A 12,817-nucleotide genomic window follows, 5' to 3' on the forward strand; every position below is an offset into this window, starting at 1 on the left:
TCGTGGCTGTCTCGACCGACTGCAGAGGACCAACAGTATTTACAAAGGGCAGAGGACAAGCCTATGCTGGTGTTGACTTGAATTGATGGATGACTAACTGAAAAAATAAACACAATCTTTCCTGAGTCTCTTCCTCTTTCTTCACTAAGAATAAATAAATACACTGTTTTTATAAGCAAAAATGACAGACTAAGCAGGTGCGTGTTTAAATTGTGTTTTCAAAAGGAATTCCGTGTTGACTAGAGTGGGTGGATTTAAAAGCATTAAATGGAACACACTGAAGCTTGCCTGTCAGAGGCTCATGTTGTGCTATGTTAAGAACTCCCTTTGAGCTCCCCAACTGTAGCATTTAATAAAATGCCAGAGGCAAAAGATCAAGCCCTCTGAAGGGCATTTCAAACTGAATCCTGTTTCACCTACACTCCTTGACAGGGCTGCAGCATTCAATCCCTTAACCTCTCTTTGCAGCTCTCAGGCTCTGCATTAAAGTAACAGTATGTAGCAATTGTACTTCAGGGTTAGGATTAGCTATTTTACCTTAAAATAACAGCTTAAAAAAATTGGGGCACTACAATGTTTAATATGGAGAATGGCCTCTGTGCCATTGCCGTACCAGGGTCCGTTGGCATATTACTGCTTTATGTAGGTTTCTGGAAGCCGCCCGGCTACCACTGCCGGACTAGTAAGTAGCTTATTTGGCTTCTTGCTTTGTCTTGTGTTGCACTTGCTTGATGTTTGACTGTGTTAAAGTTGTTGACTGAAACCCAAAGCAGAGTAGTAATTTCTCATACACCACTTACATACGGAACGTTTTTTTTTTTTTTTAACATTTTTATTGTTTTTCTTGTGTACAAAGTGTTTCAATCTCAGGTGAGTTTTTCTTTGTGCTTTTTACTCCTGGCTATTGCCTCCGCAGTGCCTCCCCTCACAGGTCAAGCAGGTTCAGACTCGCTACCTAACGCACAGCAGCTACGGCCTTGGTGGGGCCCTAGAGGCAGTTTAAAGCAGAGGTGCTACATGATGTGGTGCGACAACATGATTAAATTCGGCTAGTTTATTCACTTAGCGACAGCATCACAGTGGGTATTGTCTCAAAAGTGCTTCACAGAAACGTTGGCCTCCACACTTGCTTACGCACGCTGCACCCTGCTCTGTTAAGGGCGACCCCAAACTTGTTGTTTTTCTTTTCCCTCACCAAGACCCCAAACTGGTGATGCTGTGCTGTGGAGTTAGGCCTGGTCTTGAGTGCTGGTTTGCTGGTATAATTTAGTTTGTTACCGGGCACGCTTGAAGTCGCCGGACATCTCAGTCGACCTCCGCCCTCTTCAGGTACTTCTTCATGACGGAGCTGACGTCGCCCTCGCTGCCCTCTGCCTCCAAACGCTCACCCTGAGGGCCTCGGCGCTGCTGTGACCCCCCTGAGCTGGACGAGTCCGAGTCTGAGGAGCTGCGGTGGGACGCACGGGAGGAAGGGGGTAGTTCGCCGAAGTGCACGCTGAGGGAGCGGCGGTTGCCCCCACGCAGCGAGCTGCCTGCCAGGCTGCTGGTGGACTGGGCACGCCGGATGGCTGGGAGGATGTCTAATGCGGCGTCGCCGGTGTCTGTGGTACGTAGGAACCCTCTGCCTCTCTCCGGCTCCAGGTCGCCCACCAGTCGACGATTCTGGAACACTAGTGACTCCCCTCCCAGCTGTTCTTCCCCGCCCTCTAACACCAGCCCGCCCAGCAGGCGGCGTCTGATTGGCTGGAAAGTGGTGCCTGCCACGATGGGCTTGAGCCGTCCCTCCTCTTCACTCTCCTCAGGGATGGAGAGGTCGGGCAGCGGCCTCCGACCTCCTGCTGCTGAGGACGTGACGGTGGCTGAGGCCAGGGAGTCACAGGAGCTGAAGCTGCTCAGCTTCCCTGCACCACCACCGCCACTAGTGGGCGCTCCTGCGCTAGAGGTGGCAGGACCTGGATCAACCAGAGAGCGCAGGCTGGAGGCCCGGGACAGGCGGGGGCTGGGGGGTTTCAGGATACCCAACCGAGGGGGCGCGAGGGTTCCAGCAGTGGCATCCAGGGATTCGTCTGTGATGTCGTCCGGTCCAAGGGAGAGTGCAGAGGGCCGGCGGCGGAGTGTGGAGGCTCCGGTAGTCTGGTAGATGGGCAGGGACACGGTGCTGCCCTCACCGGCCTCAGAGCCATTATGCCAGCTGGCGCGCTTCTTACGCATGCCCTCCAGGAGCTCGGACAGCGCAGAGGACGAGGAGGCCCGACCCAGACCCCCCGCAGAGCTGCCACTGCCCCGCTCCGAAGACTCATCCTCTATGTCCTGAGTACAAGACCTGAGAGAGCAGACAGAGGAGGAGAGGAGAGGAAAGGTGAGGAGAGGAGAGGAGAGAATATAAAGGTAGGTGTACACATCAGTTAACATATATATTATCTGAATGTATAAAACTGTCCCACGCCGGCTAGCGGACATTTCCAGATCCCACTCCCAATCTCTCTCTTCCACTCTTTTCCTATCTCTCTTCACCAGCCTGTTTGAAGGCAAACAGCTGTATATATTTACAATATATAGACGTGATGAGAAGAGACTGGACAAAGGAAGAGGACGGGCCATGTAAATATAGGAGAGGAAAGGAGTGAAATGGTGAAAAGAAGAACGAGTGCAGAGGAATGAACAGGAGAAGAAGAGGAAATGCAGCATGAGAGGAGAGAGGGAGGGGGCAGGAAGAGAAAAGAGGGATGAGAAAAGGGGAAAGAGGGAGCAAAGATGGAGAGAGGGCAGAGAAGACAGATCAAGAGAGATGGAGGGGGGTTGAAGATGGTTTAAAGAAGGCAAGATGGATGAGGAAAGAGAACATAAGGGCACAGAAATGAAGGAAAGAAAGGGGAAGGAGGATAAGAGAAGAAGGGTGTGAGAAAGGAGAATGTGAGTAGAGGAGAAAGAGGAAAGGAGGGAAGGAGGGGCAGAGAAAAGAAGACAAGCATGACAAAAGAGAATAAGTATGGAGAGAAAAAGGGAAAGGCAGAGAGAGAAGAGGGAGAAGAAGAAAAAGGAGGGAGAGGAAGAGAAGGGCAGAAGGAATAAGAGTCGAGGAGAGAAGGAGAGAGAGAGGCAGGGGGTAACAGGAAGGGGAAGCAGGCATGAGGAGAGGCAGGAGTCCTGGGAAAGTGACAGGCAGGAGTGGGGAGGGAAGTGACACACAGGTAAACCCTGAGCTCAGTTTGACTCATGTCAGGCAGCCTGCTGAGCTCTGAGCAAGCAGCATGTTTACCCGCCGATGCCTGACAAAACTCCATCTCCGGCTGCACCACATAGATACCCCTGCCTCTGCCTTAAAGCCCCACATAATCACTGTGTGTGTGTGTGTGTGTGTGTCTGTGTCTGTGTGTGTGTGTGTGTGTGTCTGTGTGTGTGTGTGTGTGTGTGTGTGTGTGTGTGTGTGTGTGTGTGTGTGTGTGTGTGTGTGTGTGTGTGTGGAGCAGTGCTGTGCAGTTGACTAGGGTTTAAGTTATGGCAGTGTACTGTGCTGCATTGCAGGTATGTGGATGGTGCAATGCTCAACTGGATGTTTGAGATGGTGGTCAAGTAGAAATGATGGAGCTGTTTTTTATCCATTTTCTTGAATCCTCACCACATCATTGCATCACTTGGAAACAGAAGCTTTGTAAAGCCATTTCACTCTACACCCAGCGGTAAACACTCCTATTTTAAACCATTACCTGGCTGGTCCTGACACAAAAGCAGCGGTAAGTGCAAAATCCCTGTTTATGGTATTACTCTGTATCACTCAGTTTTGCCCCCCCTGGTACACATATCATATCAATATTTACTCTTTTGATTTAAGTATTTACCAGTTCCATTTACCACAATCAGTTCAATTTAAAATATATATTTTTTTATATATTCAAGATGTTCTGCTTTAAGTGAGTTCATCTCATAATAAAAGTCCTGCCAGTAAAACACCACGTTAGGTTTGAGTGTCTCTTATATTGGAATTTTTTAGCACTCCTACTGTATGTTCTACTGTACGGGTCATTCTTGGTCCATTCCATGGTTGCTGATAAATTGCTTGATAGCTCTTTTTGTGCCGCACGGGCAGGTAAACCAATACCATGAGAAACCTTTGACAGGTCATTTTTTAAATTATACACAGAGGTTAAATTCCTTGTGTTATTGGTTCGAGACTTCCAAGATTTGACATATCTCAGTGTTAGTTAAATTCATGACCCCAAGTCATCTGTGAGTGCCTTAGCCAACAACCACTGGCACGCTTTTTTAGCAGCCTCAGACAACTCCTTTAAATCTCCTTGTGTGACCATCCTCGAAAACCAAAGTCCAACTGAAGCGCAGTGGTTGATTTAGCTACAAAGCCTCTTACACCTATCTCCACTGGTCTTGTGTGTGTTTGCCACTGTTGAAGGCACCACTCTCAAGTGCAGAATGCCCATTTCTGGGTGAATTTACATAATTTAGTACATTAGATGCGTCAGCAGACTTAGCAGATATGATAAAGTAAACATTACCTGTAGTGTTTGCCCATAGTGTGAAGCACAGGCTTCACCAATTTAACTTGTATCGGTAATGTCGCTTAAGTGTGTATAGAGGGGTATAAAATGGGTCCAACTCACTGGAAACTATAACTAGGCTTTATCATGTTCATGTGCATTTGTAATGTGGTTCAAGCATGTAAAAAGGGGTTTAAAGTGTGTTCATCTCACTGGAAGCTGTATGTATGATTTATCATATTAAATGTATATTTTTAATGTGCTTTAGATGTATATATAGATATATAAAGTGCGTCCATCTCACCGGAAGCTATAGGTGCTCATGGTGTCTGTAACAGACTGGCGTCCTGTGGTGCTGCCACTGCCGTAGGGGGAGCTCGACCTTTGACCCCGCGGAACGCCTAGCCAGCCACGGATGCCCTCTCCCACATCCTCCGCGCCCAGGGATCCCACACTGGACAAGGTGTCACTGAAACAGGATGGGCACAGATAAAGCATGGAAGGTCAGAGTATAAAGGTCAGCAGATTAATAATATCCCATATCCCAGACTGGCGCTTGTCTGGATCCTTTCCTGATCCAATCAGTTGCTTTCTGGTTAAAACAAACCAGATCATGGCTGGATCCGTAATAGATCCAGTTAGCTGGAATCTGACTGGAGAGCCACTAGATCAGGGCCAGATCCGGAGAGTGGAATCTGATTGGACAGCCTCTAGATCAGAGCTAGATCACTGTAGAGGTAACTGCTGTGTTCCTGATGGTTGACCTTGATGTCTGTGGACATCTCTCTCCTTTGAACACAGAAGTGTCTCCTTCCACTACAACACACACTCCCATCACCTCCTCCCTCTCCTCTTTAGCGCTCTGGTTCTTCCTCTCTCAGACCCTTTAATGTTATGTTATATTCTATTCTCTTTTCTGGCCTTGGAACAATCTTTTATTTATTATTCTCCCTCTTTAATTTTCATGGTTGTTGGTCGTGGGGAGTATGAAGGATGTATGCCACCAGCTGTGTGCACTGCAGCTGCCTTTGATATCTCCCACAGCCTGCCTAATAACCTCACTGATGTGCCCCAGCGTGAGTGTGTCTGTGAGTGTGTGTGTGTGTGTGTGTGTAAGGTCTTTGTGTGTGTGCATACATTCTTGTGCATGCATGAGTGTGCATGCATGAGTGTGTGTTTTGTGTGTGTGGTTGTGTGTGTATGATTGTGTCTGTGTGTGTGTGTGTGTGTGTGTGTGTGTGTGTGTGTGTGTGTGTGTGTGTGTGTGTGTGTGTGTGTGTGTGTGTGTGTGTGTAGAGTGAATTCATTAGCTAGGCTTCTCCATCTCTAGGTCTGTTTGTATGATGGAGGGCCCAGCTAACACTACACACAGGTAACCTCATGCAGACGACAAGGTCATAAAGACACACACACAGCAGGTCCACCCCCCACTGCCGTCTGGCTCACAGGAAAACACTTAACATATTCACACATCCTTAGACACTCTGACATACCAACGAATCCTCTCTCTCACACACACACACACACACACCAACAGCCACACAGAACTGCCAGAAACACACACAGTGCTGGAAGAAATAATGTCCACATTAGCATATGCAATGCCACCTCTACAACCTCTACCTGCTCCTGTGCCAGGGCAATCACACACACACACGCACACACACACACACACACACACACACACACACACACACCCCACACACACACTCACACACGCACACACACAAACACACACACCAACAACCACACAACTCTGCCCAAAATACACAGACACAGACACATACGCATCCAGCTCAAAAGGTGCAGGGGCAACTTATTCAGCTTAAACCCATCCAGTGGCCGGGCAATTGATTCAGCTTAAACCCATCCAGTTTAGATGAGCGAAGGTGCAGGGGCAACACACACAACAGACCTCCACTGTTAGAGGATACGCCACAGGAAAGAGGACAGATATTTACAGAGAGAGGGATGGAGAGAGAGAGAGAGAGATGGAGGGAGAGAAAGATGTGAAGAGAGAGAGAGCGAGAGAATGTATAGTTTCAGAGAGAGGGACCGATAAAAAAAGGGAAAGATAACAGAAGCGAAAGATAGAGAGAGAGAAGGATATATTTACAGAAAGAGGGGATGGAGAAAGTGAAAGACAGAGAGAGAGAGAAAGAGAGAGAGAATGAGAAAGAGAGAGATAGAGATACAGGCACATGCATTATTCAACAGACAAAGCATATCACAGTTGGTGACTGCCACACTGCAAAAAGCTTCTTACATTTAAAAAGCTTTGTGTGTGTGTGTGTGTGTGTGTGTGTGTGTGTGTGTGTGTGTGTGTGTGTGTGTGTGTGTGTGTGTGTGTATGCACAGATTTGTGTATGTATGTATGTATGTGTAAACCTGTGACAGAGTGTCTTATATGTTCACACTCATTTATACACACAGTACATGAAAACCCATCTGAAGAGACAGACAGACAGACTCTCTGTACGTCTGGACTGGATTCTTGTCTTTTTTGTTTTATTTATTGTTTGTGGTGCATGCACATTTCGGGGTAAACAAACTCAATGGAGCTGTGTGTGTGTGTGTGTGTGTGTGTGTGTGTGTGTGTGTGTGTGTGTGGAATGCATGCCAGAGTGCCTTTAATGGCCTGATGTTTACTTAACCAGGTCAAGTCTAATGTTAAGTGGGGCTCATGTTGTGAGAAGTGTGCTCAAAGCAGGGCACCATCATCACAACCCCACGCTAAAAATGTACATCATCTTGATGGAGAGCACAAAATAAAAATAAATTGGTGATGAAATATTCATCTGTGTGGCACGTTATGGAGTAGAGTCCTGCTTCAGCTCAAGACCCAGTGACGGAAGGTTCTAGGCTGTCCACGGCAGCTAACGGCAAAACATGCTTATCTCTCCATGCCAGGTGATGGGTGGCATTTAGAATGGAGCTGATGGGCGTTAAAACTACCAGTGATGGCGTGGCGAAGGCATAACATTCCATTCCATTCCCACACACACACACACACACACACACACACACACGGCATGCTCCCTATTTGCAGACACACACACACACACGACTTAGGCATAGTCATGCTCTCCTTTCATACCCGCACACTTGCACACAGGTCACTCCACAGGAGCCAAAGACACAAACGGGCAGAACCGAGAGCAGACAAAGAGCCACAAACAGGTTACCCTCAGCCACAGGTAGGTTAGGTCAGGTCAGATCAGGCGAGGCTGATGAAATATAGACAGATAGATGGGCTGAACCTACCGCAGACAGGCAGGCTAATAGTATTGTACCAGAAGCCACAGGCAAGTCAACAGGCAAAGCAAAAGACAGGCTAGGCAAATATCATTGAGTTACGAGCCATAGACAGGTTTATAATGCCGCAGAGAGCTAGACGGGCAGAACCAGAGGTAGAGAGGCCATGCTAAGGCACAAGGAGCCACAGATTGGTTCACAATGCCACAGAGAGATAGACAGCCAGAGCCAGAGACAGGCCATGCTAAGGCACTCGGAGCCAGAGAGGTTAGGCAGAGGCTGAGGGAGACGGGGGGCTCACAGGTCTCGCTTTCGCGTGAAGGACTCCACAGCCGTCTGAACACTGGACAAGAGGAGGAGAAACAATCAAACAGACAAAAGACACAGGGATCTGTCTCTGTGTGTGTTGGTGAGTTTGTTTATCTGAGTGGGTGCTTATGTTTATTTTAGTACTTGTTTAAGGATGTCTGTATGTGTGTGCTTGTGTGTGTGTGTGCTTGTGTGTGTGTGTGTGTGTGTGTGTGTGTGTGTGTGTGTGTGTGTGTGTGTGTGTGTGTGTGTGTGTGTGTGTGTGTGTGTGTGTGTGTGTGTGTGTGTGTGTGTGTGTGTGTGTGTGTGTGTGTGTGTGTGTGTGTGTGTGTCTATAAGCGGTTGGCTCAGTCTGGTTTAGAGACAGAAACTGTTCACATAAAGAAAACCCACCACAAACACACATTGAACCAGCTCTTCAGACTAAAAGACTCTACCACAAACGCACATTAAACCAGCTCTTCAGACTAAAATACTTTACCATGAACACATCGAAACAGCTCTTCATATAAAAAACGTACTGATGTTCCCTTCGGTCTCTCCCTCCCATAGGAATTTCTATTTCATCTCAGAGTATAAATACTATTCAGAGCAACTCTGTCCTTCTGTAATGGCAAATTAATCGAGACTGAGCTTTCAAACGGGAGCAAAAACAAAACCCTCAAGGGCAAATTATGTTTGAACAATTATATGAAGGGGTTAAAAGGGTGGTTTGACAAGCACTAATTAAAACCTTCTTGGTCGCCACTGATGAAAACATTCACACGAGTAAGAGGCAGCCTTTAGTCATTATCCTCTAACCTTTAAGTATTTAATAACTTTATTGACTGCATTGTATCATCACTGATGTGTGGAGCAGATCATGGCATCACAGTTTGTGTTCTGTTTTCTATGTGGTGTGATTTAAGGCATCTGTTAAGTGTATGTTGTACTGGGGTGATGTGGTTTATGTCATATGTTAAGTGTATGTTGTACTTAACCTCATATTAATTAAAGTTCCCATACATGTGCTGACCACATGAAGACAAGTAGAAGTGCAGAGAACTGCAGATGACCTGTGGAGTGTGTGTTTTTGTGTGTACATGAGCGTGTGCGTGTGTGTGTGTATGTGTGTGTGGGTCGGATTATTTAGCTGGAGCTGGTTATGTTTATAATAAAATAATAAAAATGTTGTTTCTTATGGTTAGTATTTTTCGACTCGTCAGCTACATCGCATCAATTCATTTTACAATTAATTTTTTGTCTCAACTTACACCAGGAAGCACCCTTACCTTTCACTGTCACTCTCATCGCTGGACTCCACCTCCTCCAGGGCAGCCTGCAGATCCACAATGCGGCGGATGGATGTCTCCAGATCGGCTTGTAATGTCTGTCTGACTGCAGTCAGCTCTTCCACCTGCATCTCCTGTGGGCGAGACAGGATGAGATGGGAAAACAAAGACTGGTTAAACAGGAGTGAGATGCGAACACACACCTTTCACTGGGGACAGTGACCCTCACACACGCTAACTGGGGAGCTCTCACACACACACACACACACACACACACACACACACACACACACACACACACACACACACACACACAGTTTGATAGGGCAACCCACTGCTACCCACTTTTACTGCCTCCTGCCACTTTAACTGGGGAGGTTGAGCATCACACTGCTTCACACTTACATACACACACACACTCACACTTTAACTGGGGGGGTTACACTCTCTCACACACACTTTAACAAGGCAGGCTATACCACACACTTTTACTACAACACACTCACACTCACACAAACACACACTTTTACGGCAACACACTCACACAAACACACACTTTCACATAGAGCTTAATATTCTAGCCTAAATGCATATGTGCTCTGGAGTGAGAAGTAGGACTCTATTTCAGAAAATTTCCTCTGGACCTCCTCCTACTGAAAATCACTTCTCATGTCATTTGTGCTCATTACAATAGAAACAGAACCGGGGGACCACACCCAACAAGAAAAGGACTTGAGGGATGAGGAGCCAGAGCTAATAGGATGTTCCGCAGCTAGACCTCACACATCTGACATCCACTGGTTATGACAGAACATGAAGCATACGAGAGGAACGTTAACCTTCAGCTGGGGTTGTGAGACACGTTCACACACCACAACTGGGTGGTGCACAGACACCTCTCTCTATCACACACACACACACACACACACACGCACACGCACACGCACACGCACACACACACACACACACACGCACACGCACACACATGCGTGTTTAAAAGGGGATTACACCCACAGTCATAAATGATCACACGAATGCTCTCTTTGAGCAGGCACTTTCAAGGACCTCGAGTCAACTGTCAGACTCTGTAGATGAATTGCTGAATAACTTTGGTTGGTAAATATTATAGATGACATTGCTCCACCAAAAATTGTGAAAATACAAACTTCACATCCACTATCAAATCCAAAAAGAAGACATTCTTTCTTCTCTGACAGTTTAGCCGTTAACTAACCCCCCTCTATACGTTAGTTGGCACGTGAAAGTTTGTGTGTCTTTTTTCAAGGGTAAAATTGATCAAATCAGGCAGAAGATATCCTCTCAATTACAAACAGCTCAACATTTGGAATTACAAGAAACAAAGAGAGGGGAACTTGGCTTGATGTCAGAATTTAGTTTGATAGACAATGAAACTCACTCAAAATAAAAAAAAAACAGTACAGAATCTCAACACTTCCACATGCTGCTTAGATACTTTGCCAACCAACATTTTCAAATCTTTCACCTCCTAGCCGCAGACATGCTTAAAATTGAAAATATATCACTGTCTGATACATTTCCTAAGTCCATAAAATAGCTGTAATAAAGCCCCTACTTAAAAATAGGTGCTTCCGAACTAAACAATTACTGGCCCATATCCAATCTACCATTTGTTGGTAAAACTCTGAAAAAGTAGTTTTTAATCAACTAAATGCCTTCTTAAGTAGCTATTTTGTTAACTTTCAGTCAGGTTTCTGTGCCACAGCACTGAAACCGCTCTCAGCAAGGTTTTAAATTACATACGCCCTTATACTGAAACAGGCAAAACATCAGTCCTTGTGCTATTGAACCTCAGTGCAGCCTTTGACAATGCTGATCATCATATACTACACAGACTGGAACACTGGGTTGGATTTTCAGGTCTGGTTATCAAGTTGCTCAGATCATACATACAAGACAGGAGCTTCTTTGTTGCCAATGGAAACTATACCTCAACACCAACATCCTTGACCTGTGGTGTCCCACAGGGGTCAATCTTAGGGCCTTTATTATTCAACCTTTATATGCTCCCACTTGAACAAATCATTAAAGACTATTTCAAGATTTCTTATCTTAGCTATTCCGATGACCCCCCACATTTATTTAGCCATCTCACTTAATTACTATATTCACCTAGAATCTCTTTTTCAGTTAATTAGTTAAAAGGACAAAAGTGAAATAATATTATCACAGAGCTTCAGCTTGTACAAAATGCAGCAGCAACAGTACTTATGAAAACCAAAAGAATTGACCATATTACTCCAAAACTTGAATCCTTACACTGGTTTCCTTATAAGAATTGACTTCAGAACTGAGAGGAATTGACAGAACTGACTTCAAAGCACTGCTGCCTCACCAAATGGGACAGGACCAAATTACCTCTCAGATATGTTTCCGCACCCACTAGACTTCTCCTGTTGGTAATACCTACTGTCAGAACTAAAAATGGTAAAGCAGCTTTTAGCTTCTATACTGCCTAGCTCTGGAGCCAAATTCCTGATGACATCAAATGTGCTCCAACTGTAGCCAATGTAGTTTGAAATCTAGACTTAAGACCTGTTCTTAACTGATCGAATGCACTCTACTTTTTTCATTTATTTACTTTTTTAAAAAAAAATGTATTCTATGTTCTTTTATAATGGACTTTTAACTTTTTTTTTACTGTCTTGTTTCTGTTGGAATAGTACCCCCCTACACACACACAAACATACTCACACACACACAAGTGATTTGTGAATTCTTTACAGAACACTTCTCAGGAATTGTAACTCACAACACACTTTTGCAAAGGCTAAGACACACACACACACACACACACACACACACACACACACACACACACACACACACACACACACACACACACACACACACACACACACACACACACACACACACACACACACACACACACACACACACACACACACACACACACACACACACACACACACACACACACACACAGTATCTCAGTGGGGCTATTAAACTCTCAGCACTTGCATTAAGGCCAAGACAGCAATTACAGCTTTTCCATTACCGTAGCCATATGAGATTTGAAGGGGCACAAAAAACTTCAAGACAAAATGTCTGCCTAGGTAGTGGTGTGAAATGATACACACTCAATCACACACACAAATACACACACACATGTTCTAACACACACACTTGAACAAAACTAATCACAAAGTGTTGAAATATTTCACTGCAAGAGAGAGGCGGTGAAGGTGGAGGCTGCCTGTAGGTTTCTACCTTCTTGTTTGCATTGGGGGGTCGCGCTAATCTTGTGTCCTCGTTCAGGTGCATCTGCTGCGGAATTATTTCATAATTACACACCCTGCAGAGTAGGAGGCGGTTAAAATCACTGATCTCTCTCTTCTCTTTCAGTTTCATCCCTCCACCTTTTGGTATCGCATGCCTGTGTGTGTGTGTGTTTGTGCACGTGTGAGTGACTGATTAATTCTCGTTGTC

The 12,817-nt window shown here is 45.7% G+C and overlaps 1 protein-coding gene across 1 annotated transcript in view; it reads right to left on the bottom strand.

The window, feature by feature from the left end:
• Nucleotides 1-810: 810 nt before the first annotated feature.
• The window catches only part of myo18b (myosin XVIIIB), a 53,785-nt gene continuing 41,778 nt past the window's right edge, over nucleotides 811-12,817 (bottom strand). The window contains exons 40-43 of the mRNA XM_080848174.1: nucleotides 9,329-9,462; nucleotides 8,050-8,091; nucleotides 4,798-4,962; nucleotides 811-2,323 (exon numbers count right to left, since the gene is read on the bottom strand). Of these exons, the coding sequence (XP_080704300.1) occupies nucleotides 1,306-2,323; nucleotides 4,798-4,962; nucleotides 8,050-8,091; nucleotides 9,329-9,462 (1,359 nt within the window). The 3' untranslated portion in view covers nucleotides 811-1,305. The remainder of the gene's footprint in view (nucleotides 2,324-4,797; nucleotides 4,963-8,049; nucleotides 8,092-9,328; nucleotides 9,463-12,817) is intronic.

The sequence above is a fragment of the Sprattus sprattus genome, assembly GCF_963457725.1.
Source record: "Sprattus sprattus genome assembly, chromosome: 11".
Lineage (NCBI taxonomy): Eukaryota > Metazoa > Chordata > Actinopteri > Clupeiformes > Clupeidae > Sprattus > Sprattus sprattus.